The 27,573-nt window shown below is 56.8% G+C and overlaps 5 protein-coding genes across 11 annotated transcripts in view; 2 read left to right on the top strand and 3 right to left on the bottom strand.

The window, feature by feature from the left end:
* Positions 1-6,172, top strand: part of NFIC (nuclear factor I C) — a 70,351-nt gene extending 64,179 nt beyond the window's left edge. For all 4 annotated transcript variants that reach the window (XM_079771831.1, XM_079771830.1, XM_079771829.1 and 1 more), the window contains one exon: positions 122-6,172. In XM_079771831.1, the coding sequence (XP_079627957.1) occupies positions 122-139 (18 nt within the window). In that variant the 3' untranslated portion in view covers positions 140-6,172. The remainder of the gene's footprint in view (positions 1-121) is intronic.
* Positions 6,173-11,965: 5,793 nt separating this feature from the next.
* SMIM24 (small integral membrane protein 24) lies at positions 11,966-16,800 on the bottom strand. Its single transcript, XM_079772967.1, has 5 exons — positions 16,709-16,800; positions 14,508-14,650; positions 13,972-14,083; positions 13,598-13,660; positions 11,966-12,771 (listed from the first exon to the last, which is right to left on the bottom strand). Exons 2-5 carry the CDS (start codon positions 14,572-14,574, stop codon positions 12,648-12,650), a joined length of 366 nt encoding a protein of 121 aa, XP_079629093.1. The 5' UTR covers positions 14,575-14,650; positions 16,709-16,800; the 3' UTR covers positions 11,966-12,647.
* SMIM44 (small integral membrane protein 44) lies at positions 16,278-16,910 on the bottom strand (the record flags this gene model as incomplete). Its single annotated transcript, XM_079773079.1, has 2 exons — positions 16,278-16,513; positions 16,709-16,910. The coding sequence occupies 2 exons, from the start codon at positions 16,908-16,910 to the stop codon at positions 16,278-16,280; spliced, it is 438 nt and encodes a 145-aa protein (XP_079629205.1).
* A 3,012-nt stretch (positions 16,911-19,922) lies between these two features.
* Positions 19,923-25,712, bottom strand: DOHH (deoxyhypusine hydroxylase). Of its 4 annotated transcripts, none has more exons than XM_079771848.1 (5): positions 25,580-25,712; positions 22,635-22,953; positions 21,867-21,943; positions 21,063-21,303; positions 19,923-20,710 (listed from the first exon to the last, which is right to left on the bottom strand). In XM_079771848.1, exons 2-5 carry the CDS (start codon positions 22,906-22,908, stop codon positions 20,391-20,393), a joined length of 912 nt encoding a protein of 303 aa, XP_079627974.1. In that variant the 5' UTR covers positions 22,909-22,953; positions 25,580-25,712; the 3' UTR covers positions 19,923-20,390. The 4 variants fall into 4 exon arrangements, with proteins under 4 accessions (XP_079627974.1, XP_079627971.1, XP_079627972.1 ...); XM_079771845.1 differs by having other exon boundaries at positions 25,533-25,661; XM_079771846.1 differs by lacking the exon at positions 25,580-25,712 and adding an exon at positions 23,776-25,479.
* The window catches only part of FZR1 (fizzy and cell division cycle 20 related 1), a 41,853-nt gene continuing 39,939 nt past the window's right edge, over positions 25,660-27,573 (top strand). The window contains exon 1 of the mRNA XM_079771839.1: positions 25,660-25,793. The gene's annotated coding sequence lies outside the window, so the exon portion shown is untranslated. The remainder of the gene's footprint in view (positions 25,794-27,573) is intronic.

The following is a 27,573-nucleotide window of genomic DNA, read 5'->3' as shown; positions in this document are numbered from 1 at the left end:
CGGGGGGGGAGGCGGGTCACAGGGCGGTGGGTGGGACGGGGGCGGGTGTGGGCAGTGGCAGAGCCTGACCTCGCTTTCTTTCTCTCTCCCTCTCTCCCGCTGTCCCCCTGGGGCCGGCTAGTCCTGGTATCTGGGATAAGAAAGATTTCTTCCCACGCCCTGCTCCTTCATCCGGGGTGGGCTGCCCAGCCGGCCCCCAGCCCACGTCTTCGGTGGAAAGTTAGAGCAAGCAAGAACACCCTGCCGACTCCCAGCCCAGCCGAAAAGACAAAACACATAGACACATATACACAGGAGGAAAAAAAGAAAAAGCCAAAAAAAAGACAAATGGGAAAAAAATCATAAAAATAAACCCACCCAAGCAAGAAGACAAAAGGTAAAGACGGCAACGCTTCAGACTCTTGGGACGCCACAGCTGGACCTGCCACCCCCGGCTGGACCTGCCACCCCTCGGAGAGGGCACGAGGATAGGACAGTGCCTGGGGTCTCTAAGTTACTCATCTCTCACTGCTGCTCTGGAAGGGCAGGTGCCCGCCTCCACCTCCACCAGGACCAGGTGAGCGCAGCCTGGTGCCCGTGCCCAGGCCCCTCGGGGCAGGACGCCCAGCAAGGCCACCTCTCCCCCGCGTCCCCTTCGTCTCCGCCACCAGGATGCTGGCCAGGCTTCCCACCCTGGTGTCGATGTTTCCAAGCCGGAAGGCAGGCGCCACGGAGGCTGGGGTGGGCAGGGCGGTGACAGGGCAGAAGAAGGTTGTGGGAGACCCTGGGCGTCGCCAGGGGACAAGGACACGTGGCAGATGTGTTCTCAGGAGTGTCCTGGGCCCGTCACGGGATCGCTGCCGCCCCGGAGCGTGCACGTGCTGGGCTGGCTCGGGACTTCCAGCCCACGCCTGTCTGTTTGGGAAGAGAAGTCTATGCAATCGCCCCCAGCCCCACCCGGCCCACCGCACCCACCTGCGGCCCCACACCCCAGGGGAGGGATCCACGTTGCACACACTGTAAGAAATGCACTTTCCAAGGAAGGGGCTGCGGGGCGGAATGGAAAGACCCGGAGCTCCTCAAGAAAGGGGGTCACCTGGCGTCTCCATCCGCTGAGCCCGGGCGGGGAGGACCCTCCCACTTACCCAGAGGAGGTGGGAGGTGAGAGCGAGTGGATTAAGTGCCTGATTCCCACCGCCCACCCCTCTGTCCGGCTGAGACGTGAGAGCGGCCGTGGGTATCCCCGTCCCCTCCCCCACAACCCGGCCACCTTCAGTCCCCAACCCCTCATTGCTGTGCTCCCCTCAGAGAGATGGGGGCCCCCCAGGGGGCCCGAGGGGCAGAGCTGGGTGTCCCCCAAGCATCCTGCTGTGCTGGGGCGTGGGGGCAGGGTCTGGGGAAACTGGTGTGCCCCCCCCTCAACGCCTCCTCTGCCAGTGCCTTACATCCTGGAGCGACACCCCCTCCCTGGTGCCTCAGCCCAAAGGGGGACTACGGTTTGCACTTTGATCTCCCCCCAAAGCGGGCACAGCCGGGGAGGTGCATTGCAGCAGGGCCCCCAGAAGGACTGCAGTCCTGGACGGGGTGGGGGTTCTGGTGGAGGGGGTGCCAGCACCTCTGGGCCCCTGCGGCTGCATAGGGGACCTCCATCTGCTAAGCATTTTCCGTTGAGCCGCTCCAAAAACACTAAGCTGGGGACACCGGGTGCCCCCCACCCCGGCGCCCCAGCCCCATTCCCACCCCCACCCCAGGGTGGCCATCTTGGGTGGGGGGGCTAGGAGGGAGTGTTAGGTGTTCTAGGGTAACCAGGCCCAAACAGAGACCCCTCCCAGCCCATCCACCTGAGCCCCCTGGCGGCCTCCAACCTCCATGCCTGGCGCTGAGGAATACACCCCACCACGACCCCGGGCCGAGGCCAAAGCTGTTGCCCTGAGCAGGGCTCCGCCTCATCTGCTCCCAGCCTGGCCCTCGGCTCCTTCTCTTGCTCCCCCCGGGGCCTGGCCAGCCTCCCCCCACTTCCAGAAACCGGACTTTTCTCCCAAACCAGCCCGAGGGGCTTGGCGAACCCACTTGATCATAAAGAGAAAGATCCAAGTCCCTTCCCCGACTCCCCCCTCCCATTGTCCAGAGGGGTTCAAGGACCCTTGGCCCGTCCATGGATCCCCAGGGCCCCTCCAGGTGGCCGCCGGGGACCGAAGCATGGGCCGTTGGTTGGGAGGGCAGGAGGGGTGGGTCATGCAGCTAGGGTATCCGGAAGCTTAGCCGGGAACCTTAGGGTACAGGTAGGCGTGGTAGGGGAGGGGGCACCTGGCAGCCCCCAGCGACCTAACTTGCATGGTGCTTAGTCGAGGACTCCTGTGGCCTGGCTCCTGCTGTCAGCTCACTACGGCTGACACTGCATGGCAGATTCTACCTGGCTCTCTCTCCCAGCCCCACCCCACGACTCCCCCTCCTCTTTAAAAAAAGATACAAAAAAAATACCTTTAAAAAAGTCCATGTTTCCTAATTTGCACGAAATTTTCTACCACATGATGTGCCTTGCCTTCCGAAAATAAGTATTACCTTTAAACAATATCAGCGCAAAGGTAGCTGCATGCCCTGCTCGTGTAGTTAAAAAGAAAAAGACAAAACAATGACATGAAATAAAAAGTAAAAATGGAAAAGGGATGTATTTCTATTTGTAAAAAAAAAACAAAAATAAGAACTTTAAAAAAAATTACATGCTAAAAAGCAATCCACAGAGCAACTGCCCCATGATCCGCCCACTGCCCACGCCCCACCTGCCCTGGGCTGTCTCCATGGCTCCTGCTGCATTGGGGGTGCTCCCTGGTGCTCCGCCAACCCCAGCCCCACCCCTGTGCTCCAAGGGGTCATTTCTGAAGCCCCCGCCCACAGCAGCAGACAGACCTCAGGAGTGTGCCCTGGCTCTTGGGCCACCGGCTAGTCCCCCAGGCGCCACGCATGCATGCATGACCCAGGCTGTACCCCCATGGGGCGGCCACCCTGCCGACAGCCAGACTCCCCATCCCACCTCTCTCTCATGCAGGCTGGCGTTCCTCTGGCTCAGGGTCAAATTGCTCTCCTACCCCCAAAGAGGCTCCCTCTCTTCCCCTGTGTACCCCCCTCCTTCTTGCCAAAGGACCCACTTGTCCCCCATTCCTGGACACCAGCCTTGGGTGTCAGTTCCTTCCTGCCCTCTCCTTGCCCCCCAACACCCAGTACTACGTCTTCCAGCTGTGACTAAGGAGGGTATCTGGTATGAAACAAAAAAACAAAAACCAAACTTGATATATGCAATATCTGTCTGTCTGTACCTGTAGGTCTAGCCCAGCCATCGGAGGCCCAGTTAGAGAGGCCACGGGGTCAAGGGCAGCCAGGGGGACACCCCATCGTCGTCCTCTGTCCGGATGGCTGGCCATGCTGTTGTCTTTTCCTTGTTTTTTATTTTCTCATTTCCTCCGTTTTTTTAAGTTCCAGTTTCCTCTACCTTAACTCAGTCGAAGGTGAGATGGTAGCAGTGAGCGGGGTGTCCCAGCGGGGAGGACCCAAGGGCTGGATTCTCCAACCTCGGGCCCACCTGGGCCCCCACAGGCATCTCCTCTGGGGACACCCCAGTTGGACGATGTGCCTGCTGCCCCTGGGACTTTAGAACGGTCTCCAGAGCAGGGTGGGGCTTTGCAGAAAGGTCCCAGCTTTCATCAGCCACCATGCGCTCATCCCATCTTTTCTTCCCAAAAGACACCTCAGCACGCCCCAGGGAGCAGGGAGAGCCCACGGCTGTGTGTGTCCGTTTTCATGTGTCTGATTTCTGTTCTTATTCCCACCCCCACCCCCTTTGCAAGGGCTTTGCTGGAGCCATGTTGTCCCTCCGTGGACTGCACCCACCGCGCCACCCTTCCGGCCCCGGGCGTGTGATCCTGCCCTGTCGGCACCATTGCCGGGCACTGGAGGCCACTCCTGCCCGGCCAGTGTTATCCGGGCCGTTTGTTCCCATTTCTGGGAAAAGATACAGGGTCCGCGTTGGGCAGAATGCCCAGGCCCCTCATTGCAGGCAGCATAAGGCAGAAATATTAGGAACCAGACCCCTGACCCACCTCTGCAGCTTGGGTCTATGCCCCAAGGCGGGGATGGCGGCCTTTGTTGGGTTGTTTTTTTGTGTGTATTTTTTTACATGTATGAAACTGACATCTTCTCAAACCCCATCCCCTCCCAAGCCCATGCCACCCACCACTCATCCCCACCCATGCGAAGCCCCCCGCCCTGACCCTGGGGTCCCGCTCATGTGGTGGAAAAGAAGAGGGAAGCCTCCCAAATGTGTGAAATTGCCCCGCCCCTCATGGTTGGGGGCGCCAGACACCGACTAGACCCAGGTGAGGGAGATGTGGGAAGACCTGGCCCTAGCAGACCGGAAACGGGCGTGGAGTCCTCCGTGCCCAAGTCTGCAACTCTGGTCCTGGCCGAGCTCCAAGCCCCACCCTGAGCTAGACAATCCGGCCTGAAAGGGACCCCAAAGGAGACTCCAGGGGCTGCTGCAGCTCCCCGAGCAGCAGGCATCCAGCCTCAGCCCCACGGACCCACTCTCTGCTCCAGAACCTTCTGTCTGTCCCCGGGGCAGGCAGACCTGAGTGGCCAATAGCCAGTTAGCGGGACCCTGGGCCGGAAGCAGCCTTCCAGCCCCGTGGGAGCGGCCGCACACAGCACCCTCACTCCCGCTTCTCCGACGGTACTTGGACCTTCAGTGTAGGCATATACACTAGCATATGCATTTTCTTCTTATAATACAGATTAGACGGTGGCTACTTTTTATTTTGGCCTGGATTCTCTCTCTCAGACCCTGGTTTTTTCTTTCTAGAGAGTGTTGGGGGAGGGGTTCAGAGATTCACCCTCAAATCCAGCTTCTTCCACATCCTCCCATCTTCCCCCATTCCTGCTGACACTTTCTAAGGGTCCCACCCCCAAGCTGACATGGCCTCCCCCTCCACCCGTTCCTAAGCATTTCAGAGTGTGTGGGGTCTGAGTGGCCCTGGAGGCCCACCCCACCCCTGCCCCCAGCAAGACAGGGAGACAGACCCAAAGCGATCCCAGCAGGACTTGTTGCCAGTGATACCAAAACAGAGTTTTCCCAAGCAGTGCCTCACACGTCTGCTGGTGTGGCTTTGGAGTTCTCCCGGCTCCCGGGAGGGGAGGGGCGTGGTCCTCAGAAAACAGGAGTCAGGATCTAACAGGAGTAAAGGGCTCCGGGAGGGGAGGGAAGTCACACACACCCCAGCTACAGCCCTCCATTCACACCTCCTGGCTAGAAGGGGACCCTCCGGAAAGGGATGGGAGCTTCCCCAGCCCCCCTTCAGGTGGGAACCCCCAAGCCCACTCCCAAGGTGCATTAACACTTCTATCTGTTGATCTTCCCAGCCAGGCCCCCCAAAACCAAAGCCCCTTCAAGTCCAGGGGTCCTGACCCTTGCCCCCAGTTTCCTGGCCTCCCACCCCCCAGGACCCCACATAGGGGAAGGACAAGCAGAGTGTCCAAGCAAGGGACAGAGCACACAGCGTGGGGGGGACAGGGAGGAGGGGGAGAGAGACCCGTTTTCCTCTTAATTTCCTTCCTCCCTCCTTCCCCTCCCCTACCCCCTTCCTTCCATCCAGTCATCCATCCATCCATCCTTAAAATTTTTGGTGGTGTTGCTGTTCACTTTCTTTTTCTTTCGAGATTTTTTTGAGGTTTTTTTTTTTTCTCATTTTGTATTTTACTGATATTACCAGGATAGTTTACTCTGTTTCTTGCTTTCTGCTTGCCGCACATACCGGATAACACTTACACACACCCCGTGCTCATGGGGGAGAGGTTCTGGCTGGATCTGCTCCTCCTCCTCCCCAGTGTGGGGACTGGATGGGGGACAAGGGGACATCTGGGCAGACCTGAGCCCAGCCTTCTCCCTCCCCTGGCTCACCCACCCTGCTCCCTCATCATACTCCGATCATAACCTTGTATATTACGCATTCATTTCGGTTTTGCAGATGCGCCTAAGTACCATTTACAGAAAGTGATTCTGGCTGTTATTATTTTGTTTGTTTGTTTCCCTATGCAAAAAAAGAAAAAAAAAGAAAAAGAAAAATGGGGGGGGTTCCATAAAAGATTCAATAAAAGGCAAAAAAAAAAGAAAAAATGTATAAAAATTAAAAAAGCTACGCTTCGACTCTTTCTGGCTGTCTTTGGTCCTTTCTGTGTTCATGGCGAACTGTTCTGTGTTCCGTGCCGGGGTGAAGGGAAGAGGCTGGAGGGGCAGGGCAGGTGGCCCCCGGAAACGGGGACCCCAACACTTTGGGTGAGCGGCAGGTGTCCTGAGGCCTTTAGATCAGATGTCCCCAGGGGACATTCCACCATGTCTGGGGACATCTGTGGTTATAACGGGAAAGCTACTGACATTGAGAGGGTGGGAGGCCAGGCTTTGCTCAACACCACACAGTGCCCAGGAGAGCCCCCACAGAGGACAGTCCAACCCCAAATTTCAGCAATGCTGAGGGGGAGAGACCTGCTCTGATGGCGGGTTTGGGTGAGTCCAGGCCCTTCCCACCTGTGTGCCTGATGGCCCCACCCCGCTCCAGCCCTCGGATGCTGGGTTTCTCCTGCCCTCAGCAGTGAGGTTCTGGCACCCCCTTGTGGGCGGACTGAGGACCTGGACCCAGAAACCACCCCCATCCCCACAGTCCAGCTCCACCCCACAGTCTAGCTCCTCCCCGCAGTGGAAATGGTGCATTTGCAGGAGCTTCTTTTGGGGGGACTCATCTGGCATGGGAGCTCAGCTGGAGAGGGCTCAGTTGGGTTGCAGGCCTCGGGGGGTTGGCTGGGGACCTCATTCTGGCCTTTAATCTCAAGGGAAGTCTCAGTGGTTTTCAACCATTGGCCCCTAGGATGGAGCAGTTATTGGCTTTGGGGGGCTATCACAGCACTGCAGGCTTTTTACCATCCCTGGGTCCCCACTAAATACCATAAAAGGGAGGCAGACTTGTGATAACCTAAAAAAATCCCCCCGCCCCAAATGTCCAGATGGCCCCTAGTGGGGAAGTTCTGTCACCTGCAGAAAGGGAGGAGTCCAGACAGCCCCTCTCTCTTACCCCTCCCTCCCCAGCACCCCACCCCCTGGGACCCCCCAGACTGTGCACAGAGGATTCAGGAGGCAGAAAATTCTTACATTCCCAGAGCTGCAGTCAGCACACCCTCTGGCCCTGGCCGGTGTGGGTCAGAGTGGCTGAAAGGTCGCTGGTTCGATTCCAAGTCAGGGCACATACCTGGGTGGATGGGTCAGGGCACATGCAAGAGCCATGTTTCTCACCTCCCTCCCTCCCTCCTTTCCTCTTCCTCTCTCTCTTCCTCCCTCTCTCTCTCTCTCTCTCTCTCTCTCTCTCTCTCCCTCTCCCTCTCCCTCTCCCTCTCCCTCTCCCTCTCCCTCTCTCTCATCTGTAAAGCATATCCTCAGGTAGGATTTAAAAAAACAAAGTAAGAAAACACACCTCTGACCTTCAGAATTCCTCTAGTCTGAGAGGGAAGTCTCACTCCCCTGCCCCATTGCTACCATTGCAGCGTAACGGAAAACTGGCATTTAGTAGCACCTTTGGGGTCCTGGGTTCTGTGCTCAGGAGTTTTGTAGACAGTATTTCATTTAATCCTCATGGAAATGTATGATGGTTCTAGTTCTTTTCCTCCCCTTCAACAGGGCAGGGCACTTAGGCACAGAGAGGTTACGTTAGTTGCCTGGGGCCCCACAACACCATGCGTGCAGCACAGGAAGGGGGAGGTGGTGATGATGTGCACCCCCAAACCTCAGCTCCTGAGTGTCACAGCTTCCAGGACAGCGCCCTGAAACGCGAGTGGTGGGAGGGGCCTTCATCTCCCAGGAAACAGCCCCCGTGCTGAGCCTGCTCAAAGTTCATGTTCAGGAATAGCAAAAGCAAGATTACAGGAGGAGGCGGGCTGGCTCTGCCCCGGGCCATCAAAGACAGGCAGAACCGTTGGCAGCTTCTCCCCACCTTCCCTTTGCCAGTGCAAAGGGGGCTTGGGCCGCTCCTGTGCAGCAGAGATGCAAACAGGGGCCAGGAGAGGGGCTGGGAGCCAAATGATTCCTATGAACTCGGGGGAGCGGGACCGCAAAAGGTCTTGGAGGCAGAAGGACAGGAGGAAGAGCCGGCTTCTCTCGGGAAGTTCAAAGGGCAGCAGAAATCAGAAGCCAAGCAGTGGGTGAAAAAGACTCCTGCAATGCAGACTGGATCGAGACAGGAGATGGCGGGCGACTCGGGGATGTGGGGAGCTCTTCGTCCGGGGGTACCCTCCGAGCTTGAGAAAAATCACCAGGTGGAGACCCACCTTGGGAAGGGGGTATGTAATGCCCAGGGAACGTGCAGAGCCCTCCAGGAGGGAATTGGGGTGGGTCCGGGCCCTCTTCATTCAGGGACACTTCCCCCTGAAGGAGTCATTTTGCTGGCGCCAGAACCAGGTCTTTGCTTACACTGGCAGGGGTCCTCAAACTTTTTAAACCGGGGGCCAGTTCACTGTCCCTCAGACCGTTGGAGGGCTGGACTATAGTTTAAAAAAAATTTTTTGAACAAATTCCTATGCACACTGCACATATCTTATTTTGAAGTAAAAAAACAAAACGGCAAAAACACCCGCATGTGGCCCGCGGGCCGTAGTTTGAGGACGCCTGGCTTACAGCATGGAGAGCAGGCATTGGAGCAACCCCGGGCGCTGCCTGGTGGAGGCGAGTGGGGAGCCTTCCTGAAGAGGAGTTCGCCATTCTTGCAGTTTGGAGGCTCTTCTTCCTCCTTCAGCTCCCACCCCCAGTCGCCCACTCCACCCTCCTCCTCCTTTCTCACTCTCCTCTTCCTTCTTTTTATTGCTGTGGGGACACGAAGGGCCCAGATAACCCAATTTAATAAGCACTCACTGTCCCAGGCCTCACAGTTCTCAGGAACTGCGTCCTGCACCCCTGTTGTTGCCATGGTCCAGGGGGGATGCCGAGGTGCAGGCAGGTGAGGACATTTGCCCCATTTGAAACGGAAGGAAGTGCTGGAACCCAGGCTTGAGCTCCATGAGCCCATATCTGGTCCCTCTGGCTTCCTGGATCTCAAAACGGAGTGGATGGGCAGAGACATGGGGGATGGACCAATGTATGTGTGCACACGTGAACGAGTGAATGAGCGGATGGATGAACGGATGGGCGTGTGGACAGTGGAAAGGTACATGGATGGGTGAATGGTAAATGGATGAACGATGGATGGATGGATGGATGGATGGATGGATGGGTGGATGGATGGATACAGAAAGATGGACAGACAGGAATGGGTGATGAAGAGTGGAAGGAATGAAGGGAGGGAGGGAGGGAGGGAGGGAGGGAGGGATAATGGATGGCTGGAAGGAGAGAAGGTTGGAGAAGTGGATGGATGGATGGATGGATGGGTAAGTGGATGATAATAGGTGGATGCATAAATGAATGGGGTGAGAGGGGAGGTGATAGACGTCACAGATCCCATCTGAAGTCCATGTAGGGATGGGCTCTCTGTGGCGAAGCCACCTTGTTTGGCAGGTAGGTAGTCAGGAGGGAAGTCAGCGAGGTTATGTGAGGCCCCCATGGATTCTGAATCAAAGAATTAATTACCCCTGGGACCCTCTCCTGCCTCCTGCGAGCAGGCAAAGACGAGAGGGGCTTTAAGGGGGCGGAGAGGAGAGGGCTGTGGAGGGCGGGGCTTGGAGAGGATGGGGCCTGCCTGTAAAGAGATTGGCTGCACCAAATGAATGGCGTAGACCCCAGTGAGGACGAAGATGAGGAAGAACAGGCCAGTGCAGCCGCGGCCCCATCAACCACGGCTTCCTCTAGGGGCCACTGCGGATGGGAGCAGCGCAGGTCAGCAGCCTGGCAGCCAGGTTGGGGTTCTCCCCTTCTTCTTCCCCCTCCCTGCCCCCCAAGGCCTGAATCTGCTTCGGGACCAGAGCTGCCTGAAGCGGGGGGAGGGTCGTCCGGAAGCTGTCCATCCTGGTCTGTCTGTTCTCGGTCCTGTCCAGCGGATTCTGGGGTGCAGCCCTGGCCAGAGGAGGAAGTAGACTGCCCAGGGCACCCCAGGGCAGGGTATGGCCAGTGGCACAGGAAGTGGGAGGTGGGGCCCCCTTCCTTGGGTTCCAGGTTCCCTGGGGAGGGGCCCAAGCATCCCAGCACCCTGTCTCCCTGAAGTTCACCCTGACCCCCTCATTCCCCACAGTCAAAGCCATGGGAGGGGGAGGCTCAGGAAAGGTGGGGAACCTATCTCCTGAGAACCTACTGTGTGCCAGGCCTTGCAATGGCCCTTAAGCCCCGGTGCTTCCTTCAGGCCTGATGGTCAGACTGATGGTCAGAACTCTTGTTTTCACTTTGCAAAAGAGCCACCTTGAGCCTAGCCGGTTTGGCTGAGTGGATTGAGCATTGGCCCGTGGACTGAAAGGTCCTGGGTTCAATTCCTGGGTTCAGTCTGGTCAAGGGCATGTACCTCGGTTGCAGGCTGGTCAGGGCTCGTGTGGGAGGCAACCAATCAATGTATCTCTCTCACATCCATGTCTCTCTCTATCTATCTATCTCTCTCTCTCTCTGTCTCCCTCCTCCCTTCCACTCGCTCTAAAAACCAATGGAAAAATACCCTCTGGTGAGTATTAATAACAAAAAAAGAGCCGACTTGAGACTCAGAGAGGTCAGGTCACCTCCCCCAGGGCCAACAGCATTCCAGAGGAACACAGTTCTCCCAGGTGGGAACCACAGCAAGGAGAGCATGTCCCCCACCCCAAACCCCACCACCACCATCCGAGCACCCAAACCTCCAAATTTGGCCTTAGCCACAGCCTGCCAACTCCCATATTTTGGGCAGCCTGTACTTCCATCATGGCTCTGTCAACAACAGCCAGGGAGACCTGCCCCTCTTTCTAAGCCTCAGTCTTTTCACCTGGAGAATGGGGCTAATTAGGTACTGATGGGGACTGAGCGAGAATAAAGATGCCAGGTGTTCCGTGGAAGCATCTGTTAGGGTGTTTGTTTCGTTCATTTCTTTATGGTTTTCCTGCCCACCTGGTAGGGATCCTGAGGCATCTTTCGGGTGGAATCCTACCACCCCCAGCTATGGGCCCAGAACGGAGCTCCAAATGCCGTACCGTGTCAAGATCCTCATTAAGAACATTTAACTGAGAAATAGCTAACGTCCAGGGCAAGGTCCAGGGCCCAGAGAAAGTGAGGAGGAAGGGAAGGCTGGACACTGGGAGGAGAAAATGCTTTTCTATCCCAAGAAAACGCAGGCCATCCTCCAAGACACACTTCTCAGAAACGGGTAATGGTGGCCCAAAACCTGGGGGAGGAGGAAGCAAGGATTTCCCAGGAGACAGCCCTAGGGGCTCAAAGTCCCAGGCTCAGGGCAGCAAAATCAGGATTGCAGGGGAAGCACTTACCCTGCCCGGGGCATTGGTGCAGCCTGATCGTCCACCCCTGCCTGGCCATGGCCCCCAAACCAAAAGCTGCCTCTCCCACGGGAAACAGCCCCAGGATACAGCAGAAGCAATTCTGAAAGGCTCTGGTGATTTGTTGTTGTTGTTGTTGTTAGTCCTCACCTGAGGATATTTTTCCATTGATTTTTAGAGAGAGTGGAAGGGAGAGAGAGGAAACATCGATGTGAAAGAGACACAATTGGTTCCTCTCCCATGCACCCAGACCAGGGACTGGGATTGAGCCTGCAACTGAGGTATGTGCCCTTGACCAGGATCAAAACCAGGCCGATGCTCTATCCACTGAGCCAAACGGGCCAAGGCAAATCAATTCTTTTCTTTTTTTAAATATGTTTTATTTATTTTTTAGAGAGAGGAGAAGGGAAAGGAAGAGAGAGAGAGAAACATCAATGTGATATGAGAGAGAAACACCAATGAGCTGCCTCATACTCCCTATTGGGGATGGAGTCTGCAACCTGGGCATGTGCCCTGACTGGGAATCAAACTAGTGACCTCTTGGTACATCGGCAATGCTCAATCCACCGACCCACACTGGCTGGGCAGCTCTGATCAATTCTCTTTTTTAAAATATATTTTTATTTACTTCAGAGAGGAAGGGAGAGGAAGAGAGAAAGAGAAACATCAATGATGAGAGAGAAGCATTGATGGGCTGCCTCCTATACATCCCCCACTGGGTATCAGGCCCCCAACCTGGGCATGTGCCCTGACTGGGAATTGAACCCTGACCTCTTGGTTCATAGGTCAACGTTCAACCACTGAGCCACACTGGCTGGGCTCTGATCAATTATTTAATGCAGGTTCCCAAGAGTCAGTCCTGGCCCATATTGTTCCTGAGGGAGGAGGTTCTAATCAAGAACTATCAGGCAGAGGGAAAAGAAACCCGACAGTGGGGGGAAGCAGGGGAGCCATGAGGTTGTGGGAGGTAGGGGATTTCTTCATCACACGTCAATAAGAATCACCACACAGGACAAGTCGGAAAGGAGGCGCATAGAGACATGGAAGGGGCAAAGAGCCCTCTTGGGGGGTAAGGGGGAAGGCAGGTCCCAAGCCACTTCGTTCAGGGTCTGGATTCCTGTAGTTACTTCAGTAGCTTCAGGTCCAGGCCATTTGTTACAGAGGCATCTCTGGGGGCCTGCCTGGAGGAGGTGGGCAGGAAATCTTCACATGGCTGTGATCTTGGCTTTCTCCTGGTATCTGGGCTCCTCTTTCTCCTCCAGTTCCAGCCCCAAGTTGCTCTCTCCTTCCTTCGTGGCCTTTTTCTCCTTCTCCCTCTTGCCTTCTTTACTATAGAGACACAAAGGCCCCAGACCACAATAAGAAACAGAGTCACTCCTATTTAATGGAAATTTACCTGTGCCAGGCCTTGTGGTGAGTGTTTTACAGGAAGTGTCTTCATTGAATCCTCAAAATAAAGCCTAATGAGGCAACTTTGTTATTTCCACTTGACAAAGGCAGAAACTAAAGCTCAATTGTCCCATGGCGGAACAGGTGGGCGATGGGAGGATGGGAGGATGGATGGGTGGATGGGTGGATGGGAGGATGGATGGGAGGATGGATGGGTGGATGGGTGGATGGGTGGGTGGATGGGTGGATGGGTGGGTGGATGGGTGGATGGGTGGATGGGTGGGTGGATGGGTGGATGGGTGAATGGGAGGATGGGTAGATGAGAGGATGGGTGGATGGATGGGTGGATGGATGGGTGGATGGGTGGATGGGTGGGTGGATGGGTGGATGGCACATCTTGGGCTCAGCTGAGACTCTTTCAGCCAGGCTGGTCCTCTCTCAGGGTCCTGCACTCCTGCCCCAAGCCTTTGCCCCCTAGGCCTGGCCCGGTGGCTGTGGGACAGTGTCAGGAAAGCTGGTGATCAGGATGGGCTGCTGTGAGGAGAAAACATCTGAGCAGGGACTGGAGGAGGAGCCAGCCAGATGATATGGAAAAGAGGTTCCAATTAGAGCGCACAGTAAGTGCAAAGGCCCTGTGGCAGGAATGTGCTTGAGGTGTTCAAGGACAAAAAGGTCATTTGTACACACCCACTTCCCCCAGAAGGGGGCTCACACAGACTCCCTGACTCCCCACGCACACATCCACACACACACACACAGGCAGTACCTCAGGTCCATGTTCGGGTACAGGTTGGTCTCCATTCTGAACATGGATTCGTCGTCCTCAGCTCTTTAGGAGATGGAGACAGGGGGGTGAGGGTGGGTAAAGGATAGGAAGTGAGGATAGCCTCACCCCAGTCTTCCCAGGGTTGGGGTTCATGAACTCCAGGAAGCAAGGAGGGGTGGGTTGCATGGCTATTCTGGTCTGTGGGATGGGAGTCTAAGGAATAACGGGGAAATGGAGAGGTGGGGGAAGGGACCAGAGAGGGTAAGAAGGGGGAGGGGTGCCCAGCACTTTGGGGAGGGGCGGTGAAGGGCAGAGGGACAGGCAGCTCCGGGGGCGTGGGGGCGTGGGGGACGTGGGGAGACAGATGCTCCCACCTCCGTTTGGAACACCAGACGCGGTTGACGAGCAAGAGGACGAAGACTATGAACAGGAAGCCCACGACGGCGGCCAGGCCCGTCAGCCACGGCTTCAGGCGATGCTCCGTGGCTGTTGGAAGGTGGGGGAGGTGGGACTCAGAGACGGGGTGTGTAGGGCCCCACCAAAGGTGACGGGGAGAAGGGAGTCCGGGTTGCTTAGCCCAGTGGTCGGCAAACGCATGAGTCAACAGAGCCCAATATCAACAGCACAACGATTGAAATTTCTTTGGAGAGCCAAACTTTTTCAACTTAAACTTCTTCTAACGCCACTTCTTCAAAATAGACTCGCCCGGGCCGTGGTCTTTTGTGGAAGAGCCACACTCCAGGGGCCAAAGAGCCGCATGTGGCTCGCGAGCCGCGGTTTGCCGACCACGGGCCTAGGCAGATGGGGGCTGGGTGTCAGAGAAGGGAAAGGTGCTAGGGACCCAGCCTGGGGAGGGAGGCTCATCCCCACGACCCCTCCCCACCCACCGCCCCAGTGGTGGGCCCCCTACCCTGCTGGGCTTCAGCGGGCAGGAGGAGCAGGGCGCTGATCACCAGAAGGGTCTTCAGGGTCTCCATGGCGCCGAGGAGCCGCAGCGAGTGCGCAGTCCGGAGGAGCTCGGTCCGCTTTGGCTGGGCGAGGCCCTGCCCAGCCCTGATAAGGCGCAGGTGGGTCCGGGCAGGGCAGGCCCTCCTTCACCCTACCTGGCTGGCATCCCCCTCCCTCCAGGAGGGCAGACTCTGGACCTGGTGTAACAATTAACCCAGGGAGGCTGGCACCTGCGCCCTGCGCCCGCCCAGGACCGCCAGCACTGAGGTCCCCCAGGCTCCACGCCACGGGGGGGGGGGGGGGGGGCGGGCTGAGGTGGCCCAGGCTCAGCACTTTTTTTTTTTTTACAGAGAGGAAGAGAGAGGGATAGAGAGTTAGAAACATCGATGAGAGAGAAACATCGATCAGCTGCCTCCTGCACACCCCCTACTGGGGATGTGCCCGCAACCAAGGTACATGCCCTTGACCGGAATCGAACCTGGGACCCTTCAGTCCGCAGGCCGACGCTCTATCCACTGAGCCAAACAGGTTAGGGCAGGCTCAGCACTTTTATGTGTCATGTTTCCTTCTCTGAACACCTCACACAATCTGCCGCCCCCATTTTAGAGAAGCTCAGGGAGGCCAGGAGCACGGAGGTTGTGCAGAAACAGCCAGAGCTTGGGTCTCCCTCCCCACCAGCTTACTCTGCCTCATCCTGCTTCCCTGGCCCCTGGGGACCCACCGGCACGGGAAGGGATGAGTGATGAGCCGCTAGTCGCCACCAAAGCCAGCCACTCGCTGTGGCCAGAGAACAGGGCACCCTGGGCAGCTGATGACTCAGGCTCCAGGCTCTCAACTTTGGTCCCCGGGCTGATTAGATACAGGGCCTGCGGGAGTGCAGGGGGCCCCCCCAAGCTGCCACCGGACAGCCACAGCCCAGGCACGTGGAGGAAGGCCAGGGGTGGGGCCGGCCCCCTTCAGGCTTGGGAAACCTCCACAGGGCTGGGGGCTGGAGAATGCCAGCATCTGCACATGCACTACGGAGTGCTCACTGTATGCTTTCCTGAGGTCTGACTCCAACCACCGTGCGGATGGGCCACTCACGTGACATTGCTCAGGCAACCCAGCCCTAGAACAGGCCCCCTTAGTCAGCCAGCGGCTTATGAAGCTCCTACTGTGTGTCTGTCCTGTGCAAAGCTGGGAAGGGAAGGAAGTCTCAGGTGCTGTCCCCAGGTCACAGGCTAATTGGGGAGTTAGGACCCCCAGAGACAGATCCAGCCACAGAGCAGCAGAGCCGGGAGTGAGGGGAGGGGGGGCTCAGAAGAGTGAGTGGGGGCAGAACCCCAAACAAGTCATTTCTGGGCTGTGTGCCTCCATTTCCCCATCTGTTATATGGGCACTAAGTCTCACTCAGAGGATTAAATGAGATAATACAAGGAAATGGCTCATTTAGCACAATAGCAGGCATGTACTAAGCACTAGGCAAGGGCTGGCTACTAATATTATTTTTAAAATCTTCTTGGCGTTCTTGGTTTACAGATTGCCCACAGCTTGTTGGAAGCTGGGTGGGGTTACACTCTGGGAGTCTGGGGGCGCAGGAGTGTGGAGATGGTCAGTGTCCTGCCCGCCAAGAAAGGGACCGTTCTCTGCCAAGACAGGGCCGAGCCGTGGAGAAAGGGCTCGGGAGCACAGGTCCAGTCTGTACGGCGCCGAGGGGGCGGCCCCTGGGCCTGAGCCCGAGGGCAGTGCCAGCTCAGTCCAGCCTCCAGGAGCTTCGGGCGGGTGGTTCCTTGAAGGCGATGGAGGGGCAGTGGGGGGCCCGGGCGGGGGCTACTGCCGGCGCCCCCTCACCACCCCCGCCATTGTCCTCATCACCCCGCCAGGCCAGGGCCAGCCGCAGGTCTAGCTCCTCCAGATCCTCACCCTCCAGGCTTGGGCGCAGCTCCCGGGGGGCGTCCTCCTGGTCTGGCTTTGGGCCAAAGGCCCAGTCTGCGGCAGGAGCTAGTGAGGAGCATCCCAGGCCCTGCCTGCCCTCCCCCCGCCCCCCAACCCATAGAGGCCCTCTGCCTCCCCAAGTCCCCATCCACCCTCCTACCCTCCCTGACTGGGGGAGGCCCTCAGACACCCCGCCCCCCAGGGGCCCAGCACTAGCCTAAGCCAGGCTCATGGTGGGTTGGGACTCACCGGCCAGGTCGTGGGCGAGGTCCTTGATGAGATGCCCAACGATGGCATAGGCCACCGCCACCACCAGGAGCGCAGCCAGCAGCAGGTACAGCACATACCTGGGCAGGCGGATAGCATCCAGCGGGGGCGGGCGGTATTCCTCAAACAGTGGTGGGGCCTGGCTCCTGCTCTCGGCCCTCACCTCATCCACCAGCCCCGGCATGGCTGCCACCTGGAGCCGAAGAGGCCCAGAGGTGACCTGTGCAGCGGAAGTATTAAGGGGCTTTGGGTAAGAAGATTGGGGCTTCCCTCTGGCCACCATCTGCCTGGATGAATCACATCGCAGATCACTTCTGCCCACTGCCCCCTCCCTCACTCAGCTCCAAACACACCCGCTGCTACCCTGCACACCTCTACCTCAGGGCCTTTGCACAGGCTGTCCCTCTCCTGGGAAAATCCCTGCCCTCATGGAGCTGACATTCCAAGTGGGAAAATAGACTGAGAAAACATAACCTTAGAGTAAATGACGTATTGGGTGAGAAAATGAAGAGTGGTAGTGGAGGGGGAGGGGCTGGTACTGCTAGGAGGGGAGTTAAAGTTTAAAATAGGGCTGCCAGCCCTAACCGGTTTGGCTCAGTGGACAGAGCATCGGCCTGCGGACTCAAGGGTCCCAGGTTTGATTCCAGTCAAAGGCATGTACCTTGGTTGCGGGCACATCCCCAGTAGGGAGTGTGCAGGAGGCAGCTGATTGAAGTTTCTCTTTCATCGATGTTTCTAGCTCTCTATCTCTCTCCCTTTCTCTCTGTAAAAAAATCAATAAAGTATGTTTACAAAATAAAATAAAATAAAATAGGGCTGTCCAGGCCATACTGAGATGACATTGGAGCAGAGACTCAGAGGAGTAAGGGAACCAGCCATGGGAGTACCAGGGGGAAAGTGTTCTAGGCAGAGAGAGCCGCCTGAGCAAAAGCCGCTGGACTGTGCCTGGCGTGTTGGAGGGACAGTAAGGAGGCCGTGTGGCTGGAACGGAGTGAGCAAGGAGGAGAGAGCGAGGAGGGGACCGGGCAGGTTGTGCAGGGCTTAGTGGGCGTTGGAGGGGATTTGGGCTCTCCCGCTACATCTCCAGGGAGGTGGGCACCTTGGAGGACTGTGGGCAGAGAAGAAACCTGACTCAGGAGCTCAATGGCGCCCTCTGGCGACTGTGGCCGACCAGGGCCAGGGTAACAGCTGGTACAAGTTGGCGATGATGAGGCTGGACCTGGGTAGAGGTAGAAGAGAAGTGTGCAGATCTGGGATAGGTTTTTAATTGGTCACACCTGAATGTTTTTAGGCTGACCACCTAGAATGATGGAGTTTCCATTTCCGGTGGGAGAAGCAACTTCGGAGGTAGTAAGAGGAAATGTAAGGACATCCTGGGTTTGAGGTGCTTCGTCAAGTGGAGCTGTGGAGGGGCAGCTGGGCCTCGAGTGTGGCGCTCAGAGGAGCCCAGGCTAGAGACAGGACTCAGCACAGATGAGGTTAGATCCCCTACAGACAGTGGACCAGGCCACCCAGAGGGGTGAGGCCCGCCCTCCCCCCCCCCCCCCCGGGAACCAGCCCTAGGCAATGAGGGAGAGGGGGGGAGGGAAGCTGGGCAAATGCAGGGTCCCAGGAAGAGGGGGTGCCTGTGACACTGAGATAAAAAACGTATATTTATCTTTGTCCAGGTTCCTGGCATCAAGTTCCTAAAACCCTGTCATTTCCTGAGTGATGAGGGTGAGAGGGCCCTACGTGTTCTGTTTTGTTTTTAATGAATGCTGCATTCTTTTAACGATTTCGGAGATAGGGAGAGGAAGAGAGAAACATGTAAGAGAGACACATCGATACCGGGGCCAGGGATCAAGCCTGCAACCGAGGTACGTGCCCTTGACCGGAATAGACACCGGGACTCTTCAGTCCACAGGCTAATGCTTTGACCTCTGAACCAAATGGGCTACGGCCCTTCATGCTTTTTTAAAAATATATTTTTATTGTTTTCAGCGAGAGGAAGGGAGAGGGAGAGAGAGAAACATCAGTGATGAGAATCACTGATTGGCTGCCTCCTGCACCCCCCCCCATTGGGGATCGAGCCCGCAACCCGGGCATGTGCCTTGACCGGAATTGAACCCGGGACCCTTCAGTCTGCAGGCTGACGCTCTATCCACTGAGCCAAACCAGCTAGGGCGCTTTGTGCTTTTTAACTCACCCCTCCCACTATACCTGAGCTAGGCTAATGATGGCCTGGGAGGGGAAAACCAACCGTGGGTGAGAGGACTCAGCTCCACCCCCCAACCCTGCCTGCATCAAGTGCCAAAGTGATGGCTCTCCATAAAAACCCACAATGAAGGGGCTCTGGGAGCTCCGACGTGCCAGGAGATGGTGTGCCGGTTCCAGGAGACAGAAGCTCCTGTGCTTGGGGCCCTTCTGGACCTAGCCCTGCGTCTCCTCATCTGTCCTTCACAATAAATGGGTGAGTAAAGCCCTTTCCTGAGTTCTGGGAGCTCACCTAGCAAATCCTCAAATGTGAGCAGGGGGTGGTGAGGACCCTGGTGGGTCAAAAGTACAGGAGGACCATTCAAAGTGGTGGTGTCTGTGCTCATTCCGGGTCATTAGTGTCAGGACTGAATTGCAGGACACCCAGCTGGTGTCTGCAGAGAAATGGAAAATTGCTTGCTGTGGAAAATTCACACATTTGGTGTCAGAAGAGTTGTGAGCAGTAAAGAGGTTGTTGTAAAAATGGGTCATAGTTGTGCCCTCATGGAATCCCCTCACCTGCATCAGGGTTGTTTGTTGTTAACCCATAGAAAGCAGTAAATATGAAACTAGGTTGTTAGGCTCATTGTAGAGTGGTAAATGGGCTGCTGAAGGCTGCACCTGGAAGAAGGGGGTGGGGGGGACCTGGAATGGCAGTCCATAGCCCAAGCTCTTAGCCATACCACAAAACCCCTTCCCCATTCCCCCATGAGGGCCTGGGAGGGGCAGGCTGGAGGGCTGTTTCCTGACCCTCTTGGAGGGGGCTGACTGGACAGGTATCCTGCCAGGGAACGGGTGGTGAAGCAGGGACACAGGCCTGCACTGGTCACGTCTAGCACAGGCAGATCGCAGAGCTGAGCTCTCCAAATGCCCCCACCCCCCACCCCCACTTAGATGTTCCTTGAGAGTAGCCAACGTAAGCCCCACAGCCTCCCAACACACACAGAGTGATTGCTTGGCAAAAATAATTTAATATTCCACTTAAGCGGTGGCCTGGGGCCTGCCTGTCACTTGGCCCAAGTCCCTAGCCCAGCCCACCCAGGGCTCCGGGTGGGGAGTTAAGAGGCCCAGACCCTGCCCAGGCCCACTGGGCACAGATTTCCCCACATCCCTTTCTCTGCACCCCCTCATTCCTGGAGAAGCTGGGGCATGCAACCTCCCCAGAGCACAGCCCCACCCCTGCACCCTCCACCCCCAGATCCTCCTTCCCATGCTGACCTCCCACCCAGTACACGGCAGCCCTGTGCTAGGCCCCTCAGTAGGGACAGCAGAGACCTCAGCCTGGTCCTGGGAGTAATCAAGAGGCAAAAGCTGCTGAGATCCGGCCAAGTGAGCAGGTTCAGGGAGTCAGGGAAGCAAGATCCGATTCACACACATTCCGCTGATATGCTCAGTCCTCAGGGTAGGGGCCCCGGACCAGGCGGCAGCAGCTCTAGGAGGAAGGCGAGCGCACCTGCTCCAGCCCATCCGCATACTGGAAGGCCGGCCCCGTCTCATACTCGTACATGTCCAGGGCCACCTCGCAGCTCTCCCGCACCACGCGCTCGGGGTCGGCCACGTGGGCCCGCAGGGCAGCCAGGCAGGTGGGGCGGGCAATGGCTCCCAGGGCCTCAGCGCACTCATGTCGCACCATGGGGTTCTCGGTCCTCTGGGCCAGGGCCGCGGCCAGCTGGGGCACAGCCGCCTCATGCTGCAGCTGGCCTAGAACGTAGCCGATCTCATGGCGAAAGAGGGCGCTGCCACAGTGAAGGCCTGTGGGCGGGAGCAGAGGGAACAGAGGAATCACTGGCTGAGTAGTGCCGTCAAAGAATCTGAGGACAAGCGGGGACATGGGGCTGGGCACCCAGGGGCAGAGACAAGCAATAACAGGAAGACATTAAGGATGCTGGAGCCAGGTTGCTGAGGGTCTACTCTGCCGACTGGGTGTGTGACCTCAGGCAAGTCTCCTTGCCTCTAAGATTGCCCACCCACCTCTGAGCAGGAGTTAATTTGTGTAAAGACCGTGGGGAAGTGCTAGGGCCAGGCCCAGGGTGCACATCCCCAGGACAAGTTGCTCCATGTCACAGATGCAGCCACTAAGCCTCACCCAGGGGCCCCTCCTCACCCTCAGCCAGTGCCAGGGCAGCCTCCTCGCCACCGGCATCTCGAAGGGCGAACATGGCTCGGTATCGGTCGAACAGCGGCAGGGCTTCGTCCAGGAGCGCTTCCCGTAGCCGCCCCACATCGTGCTCCTTGGCCGGAGGGGCCGGGTCCACGGAGAGGTAGGGCCCTGCTGCTGCTGGCTCCCCACTGTGCTGCTGCAGCCACTGCAGCCGGCAGACAGCCAGCTGGCACGTCTCGGCCACCTGCAGAGAAAGGTGGAGGCGGCCCCTGGGGAATGGTGGTGGGCCTTGGGGCCCCCTCCCTATTCTCGGGGGATAATTAGGGAGTGATAAGGGAGACAGGGCCAGGGAACGGCTCAATGTGGTGGTGACATCAGAACCAAGTGAGAGATGGAGTCAGGTGGAAACAGCCAATGCAAAGGCCCTGAGGCAGGACCTGCCAGACCTGTCAGGGGAGAACTGAGGGGAGCTAACCACAAAGGTGACCTGACTACAGGTGGTCAGAACAGGCTATGGGCGTGTGGGCCACAGTGAGGACTTGTAATTTTATCCTAAAGGTGATGCGTAGCCATGAGAGAGATGGACACGGAAGTGCCAGAGGTGAGGACAGCTCCACAGTGACTCAAGGCCCAGGACAGGGTGGGTTTTGATGGAAACGAAGTGTTCAGTTTTGCCCAAGTTAGGAGCAGCCTGCACCCATCCTGACTGCCACCTCTCTCCAGAATTCCTAGTCACCATTGCAAACAGACCCAGGTCTGGGGCTGGTCCAGGCGAGGGCAGGGAGAGGGAGGGCCCGTCCGAGTTACCTCAACAACAGGGTCGGTGGAGTACTGCTTCAGGATCTCCAGAACTTCTGGGTCCCCGATGGCGCCCAAAGCCTCCCCTAAGAACCAGGGAGAGAGCGTTCATGTTGATTAGAAAGGACCTTGGCACCTCAGGGGAAGCTCACAACAGGCACTCAAAAACGTTTGTCCAATGCATGAAATGAACAGATGAAAAAGGGGTTGGCAATCTACAGCCCACCCTCTGTTTTTATATGCACAAAGAATGGCTTTTATAGTTTAAAAAAATTTTGTTCTTAATCCTCACCCAAGGATATGTTTTTCATTGATTCTAAAGAGAGAGGAAAGGAGAGGGAGGAGAGAAACATGGATGTGAGAAACATCGATCAGTTGCCTCATGCACATGCCCCAACTGGGGATCAAAGCTGCAACCTGGGTATGTGCCCTGGCCCGAACCCACGACCCACAGGATGGTGCTCTAATCACTGAGAATACCAGCCGGGGCTTAAAAAAAAAAAAAAAAAAAAAAGCTTTTTTAATCAAAGGGATAATATTCCATGGCACATGAAAATTATATGAAATTCAAATCTCAGCATCCGTGTGGTCCCACCCATCTGTTGACTCTGGTTTACGGTGGCTTTTATGCTACGAAGGCAGAACTGAGCTGTGGGACAGCCTGTCGGCCAGTGGGACTGAGCACACGACCTGCCCTTGACAGCGATGTGCTGAGCCCTGGCTTGCACCGTGTGAGTGAGAAGCAGAAGGGGCCCATGCCCTCACCTCACCGCTCACCTGCCTCGTGGCGCACCATGGGCTCCTGGTGGGTGTCGCGCAGCACATCCACCAGCACGGGAATGGCTCGGCGATCCTGCATCTGGCCCAAGCAGTAGGCCAGCTCGTGCTTGAGCAGGGCGGAATCATCACTGAAGGCCCGGCTGATCCAGGCAATGGCGTCTGGGCCGCCAAGCCCTCTCAGGGTGAAGAGTGCCCGGAAGCGGGCCTGCAGGGGCTGCTGGGGGTCACCCAGTGTCTGCCCAATGGCCTCCACCTCCTGCTCCGTCACCATGGTGCACGCCTTTTTCCTCGCGTGGCTCCTCTCGGGCACAAGAACCTTACCACGGAAAACCAAAAGGCCAGGTTAGAGGCGTCCTTCTTTTTTTTTTTTAATATATTTTATTGATTTTCTACAGAGAGGAAGAGAGAGGGATAGAGAGCTAGAAACATCGATGAGAGAGAAACATCGATCAGCTGCCTCCTGCACACCCCGCAATGGGGCTGTGCCCGCAACCAAGGTACATGCCCTTGACCGGAATCGAACCTGGGACCCTTCAGTCTGCAGGCCGACGCTCTATCCACTGAGCCAAACCGGTTTCGGCTAGAGGCGTCCTTCTGCTCAATGACTGGTTCATTTAATTTAGAACCTGGCCAAGTGGCTCCCTACCTGCTGTCCAGCCTGGATGTCTAGGCTCTGGCCCCACCTACTTACTGTGTGGACCTCCCCAGGTTACCTTCCCTTTTTGGCCTATAATCAGCAATTACCTCCGCGTCTGCTCTCCACACAGCAGCCAGAGACTGTGGTAGCTGGTCCCCAAGGTAGCTCCCCCTGACCCCCACCTCCTGGTATCTGTGCTCAGTGTGCCCCTCCCACAATGAATAGGACCGACCTGTGTAAACGACAGGATATGGAAGAAATGACAGTGTGGCTTATGAGGGCAGGTCATAAGAAACTCTGTGTAACTTGTTACACAGCACAGGTGACTGATACAGGAATCCTTTTAGCATATAAACCGAACATGTGGCTCCTTGCAAAATCCTCCCCTGGTGCCTTATTACTCCCAACTCCATTGGGTGCCCTTCCCACCCTCCCTTCCTCACTTCCCTTCACTCATTCCATTCCAAACAGGCCTCCTCCCCGTTCCTCCAACACACACACCGGCAAAGTCCTGCCCCAGGGCCTCTGCCCCAGCTGTTCTCTCCCTCGGGAACGCGTTCCGAAGTGCCCTGCTCTCTCTCTCACTTCCTCACTTCAGATGTCACCTCCTCAGAGAAGCCTTCGCTGATCACAATCTTCCATGCTGCTCCTGTTTCTTTCCCCTGGTTCTACCTTTCCTTGCAGCACTCACCACTAGTAGCTACTGTACTGCGTGTTTACTGGTCCTTCTGAGGCCTCACTAGACTAGGAGACTCTGAAAGCAGGGATCGAGTCTCTTGTCCCCGCTGCACCCCCAGCACACAGGAGGCCCTCCATAAGAATCACCCTAACAGTAGCAGCAGCTGACATCCACAGAGCATGTGTATGCGCCAAACACTCTTTTAAGACCTTTACAGTCATGAGCTCATTCAATCCTACCATAACCACATGAGACAGGGACTAGGCTTGTTACCATTTACAGCAGAGGAAGCAAGCACAGAGAGGTTAATGGCTTGCTTAGAAACAATGGGAAAAGCTATAAACCCAGGCGACTGAGCTCTAAACCAGACACTGTGTTGAATGGATGAAATAAGATGTAACGACATGGCTGAGGCTGGAAGGAGGGTTCCCCTCTCCTCCTCTAGACCAACGAGGACCTGGAGGCCACGTGAGAAATGTGACAAGCAGCGGCGGCAGGCCAGCAGCCCAGCAGCCCTCGGCCCCGGCAGCCCTTGGCCCGGCAGCAGCAGCAGGTTCCACCAGGGCCCCATGAGGGCGGTGCAGCTGCATGAGCCCAGGTGACCATCAAAGGGAGTGACTCCTGCATGGGGGACAGTCAGAACCCACAGCCGCCAGGAGTGACTCCTGACAGGCCTTGGTAAGTATTTGCCAGATGGACTGGACATCCACTGGCTGCCAGGGACGCAACGAAGCAAGGTGTGCACGTACGCATCTGCCGTCCCCTGTAAAACGGGCCAAAGGGGCAGGGGACCTCAGTCACTGTGAATGAGGTTACTCGTGGCGCGCCCCAGCACAAGCGCTGGCACCCTCACTTCCTCCTCTCCCTCCACGCACCCCATCCATCAGCAGCCTTTCCTCCGGCACCAGGCAAAGTCCCCTGAGCTGGTGCTACCTCCGCAGGAGGCCCACCAAGGGCGGGGACACCGACCCCCGGAGGCCCGCGGCTCACACCCGAGACCCATTTCTTTTTCGGTGGGACGGGGGAGGCGTGGGGGTGCGGGAATCAGCCCCCCAACCGAGGCAGAATGTGGAATCCGCTCACCCGTGTGAAGGCCTCAGAGCCAGACAAGATGAATTGGTAAGGGATGGAGGGAGAGGAGACCTGGATCCTCGAAATCCCTTCCCCTCCTAGAGACCTCTCTATACCAAGATTTCTCAGCAAAAAGATCTCCCGTTACTAGGCTTCCCCCTCCCGGAGGGGTCGCCCCACACGGGATCCCTCAGGGCTGCGCGCAGGATCCCCTTCCTGGGAAGACTCCTAGGCACCCGATGCCTCAAGATCTGTCTACGCGGGTCCCTCGCCCACTGGTTCTCCCAGGACCCCGAGAAAGGAGTCGCCTGACATGGGACCCCTCACACGCGCTGGGTCCCCAGCAGAGGGATCCTCGGAGACAGGGTCCCCAGAACCCGGAAGGAAGGGCTCGCCGGACTCCAGGAGGCGGTGCCTCAAACCGCCAGCCAATGAGTCCCAGAGCCGGGACCCCCCCGCCCAATGAGGCCTCCTCCCCGCGTCCGCCCGCCAGGTCCGGGCCCCGCACCGTGCTCCCCGCCGCCGGGTCGCCCGAACGCGCTCCAGAACGCAGACCTCGCCGCCGGTTCTCCGCCGCCGCCGCCGCTGCTTCACGGGCCGCAACGCTGGCAGCGTGATCTAGGGGCCGCCATCTTGCCGCCCACGTGACGTGGACGGACCGCACCAACGCCGCGCAGGAAGGGAGAGGATGCCGTCCGAGGCTCCGCGGCGAGAGGACGCCCGGGAGCGCGAGTAGGCACCGGCGCCATGGCTCACACTTCCACAACAGGTAGCCCCTAAGAGTATGCCTCAGGGAAGGCGGGGCGCGACGCCCATCCTGTCCCCGGAAGAGAGTAGGGAGAGCCTCCGCACCAGACACAGCTGGAAATGGTTTGTGCCGATTCACCTGGGGCGAGGGCGGGGGGAGGGGTGGTTAGCGACGGCGCATGCGCAGCCTCCGGGAGCGTGGTCAAAGCTCTAGGGCGTGGCCAAGACTGGGAATCCCAGGATTTATTAACACTAGAGGCCCGGTGAACGAAATCGGGCACGGGTGGGGTCCCTCGGCCTGGCCTGGGATCCGGCCAGCCGGCTGGGGGAGGGACCCGGGAGATGGGCTGGCCGCGGGAAGTTGGCTCCCTGACCACCAGGGGGCAGCTCCTCCCTTGAGCAATGTCCCCTGGTGGTCAGTGCTTGTCATAGCGACCCATGGACTGAATGGGTGGTAAGGGTCGCTTAAGCTTAGGCTTTCATATATATATAGATTTCATATAACCTATGGGAGCTGAGAACAAGGCAACCTGCAGGCTTTACCCTTGAGAAGCCACTGGTCTTGTCCTAATCTGGGATACACATACCCTGACTCAGGTGTTAAGAGGATCATTCAGGCCCTGACCTGTTTGGCTCAGTGGATGGAGCGTCCCAGGTTCGATTCCAGTCAAGGACCTGTACCTTGGTTGCGGGCACATCCCCAGTAGGAGGTGTGCAGGAGGCGGCTGATCAATGTTTCTCTCTCATTGGTGTTTCTAACGCTCTATCCCTCTCCCTTCCTCTCTGTAAAAAAATCAATAAAAAAGCCCTAATCAGTTTGGCTCAGTGGATAGAGCATTGGCCTGCGGATTGAAGGGTCCCAGGTTCAATTCTGGTCAAGGGCATGTACCTTGGTTGCGGGCACATCCCCAGTAGGAGGTGTGCAGGAGGCAGCTGATCAATGTTTCTCTCTCATTGGTGTTTCTAACGCTCTATCCCTCTCCCTTCCTCTCTGTAAAAAAAATCAATAAAATATATATTTTTTTAAATCAATAAAAAAGTATATATATAAAGAGGATCATTCAGGCCCTGGCAAGGTGGTTGGTTAGTTGGAGCATCCTCCCTACACCAAAAAAGGGGTGCATACGGGAGGCAAGATGATCCATGTCTCTCTTTCCCTTCCTCTCTCTCAAGCATATCCTCAGGTGAGGATTTTTTTTTTCTTTTTTCTTTTTTAATAAATCTTTATTGTTCAGATTATTACAATTGTTTCTCCTTTTTTCCCCCCATATCTCCCCATCACCCGGTTCCCTCCCCCCCCCCCGTTGTCCTTATCCATAGGTGTATGATTTTTGTCCAGTCTCTTCCCATACCCCCCACACAGACACCACTTTCCCCCTGAGAATTATTAATCCACTCCCATTCTATGCCTCTGATTCTATTATGTTCACCAGTTTATTCTGTTCCTCAGATTTTTAATTCACTTGATTTTTAGAATCACTTGTTGATAGATATGTATTTGTTGTTCATAATTTTTATCTTTACTTTTTTCTTCTTTTTCCTCTTTTTAAAGAATACCTTTCAGCATTTCATATAATACTGGTTTGGTGGTGATGAACTCCTTTAGCTTTTTCTTATCTGTGAAGCTCTTTATCTGCCCTTCATTTCTGAATGATAACTTTGCTGGGTAGAGTAGTCTTGGTTGTAGGTTCTTGCTATTCATCGCTTTGAATATGTCTTGCCATTCCCGTCTGGCCTGCATAGTTTCTGTTGAGAAATCAGCTGACAGTCGTATGGGTGCTCCCTTGTAGGTAACTAACTGT

This window comes from Cnephaeus nilssonii (assembly GCF_951640355.1).
Source record: "Cnephaeus nilssonii genome assembly, chromosome: 5".
In the NCBI taxonomy this organism is placed as follows: domain Eukaryota; kingdom Metazoa; phylum Chordata; class Mammalia; order Chiroptera; family Vespertilionidae; genus Cnephaeus; species Cnephaeus nilssonii.
The sequence above is the reverse complement of the archived record's forward strand: the minus strand, read 5'-3'. Positions and strand labels throughout refer to the sequence as shown.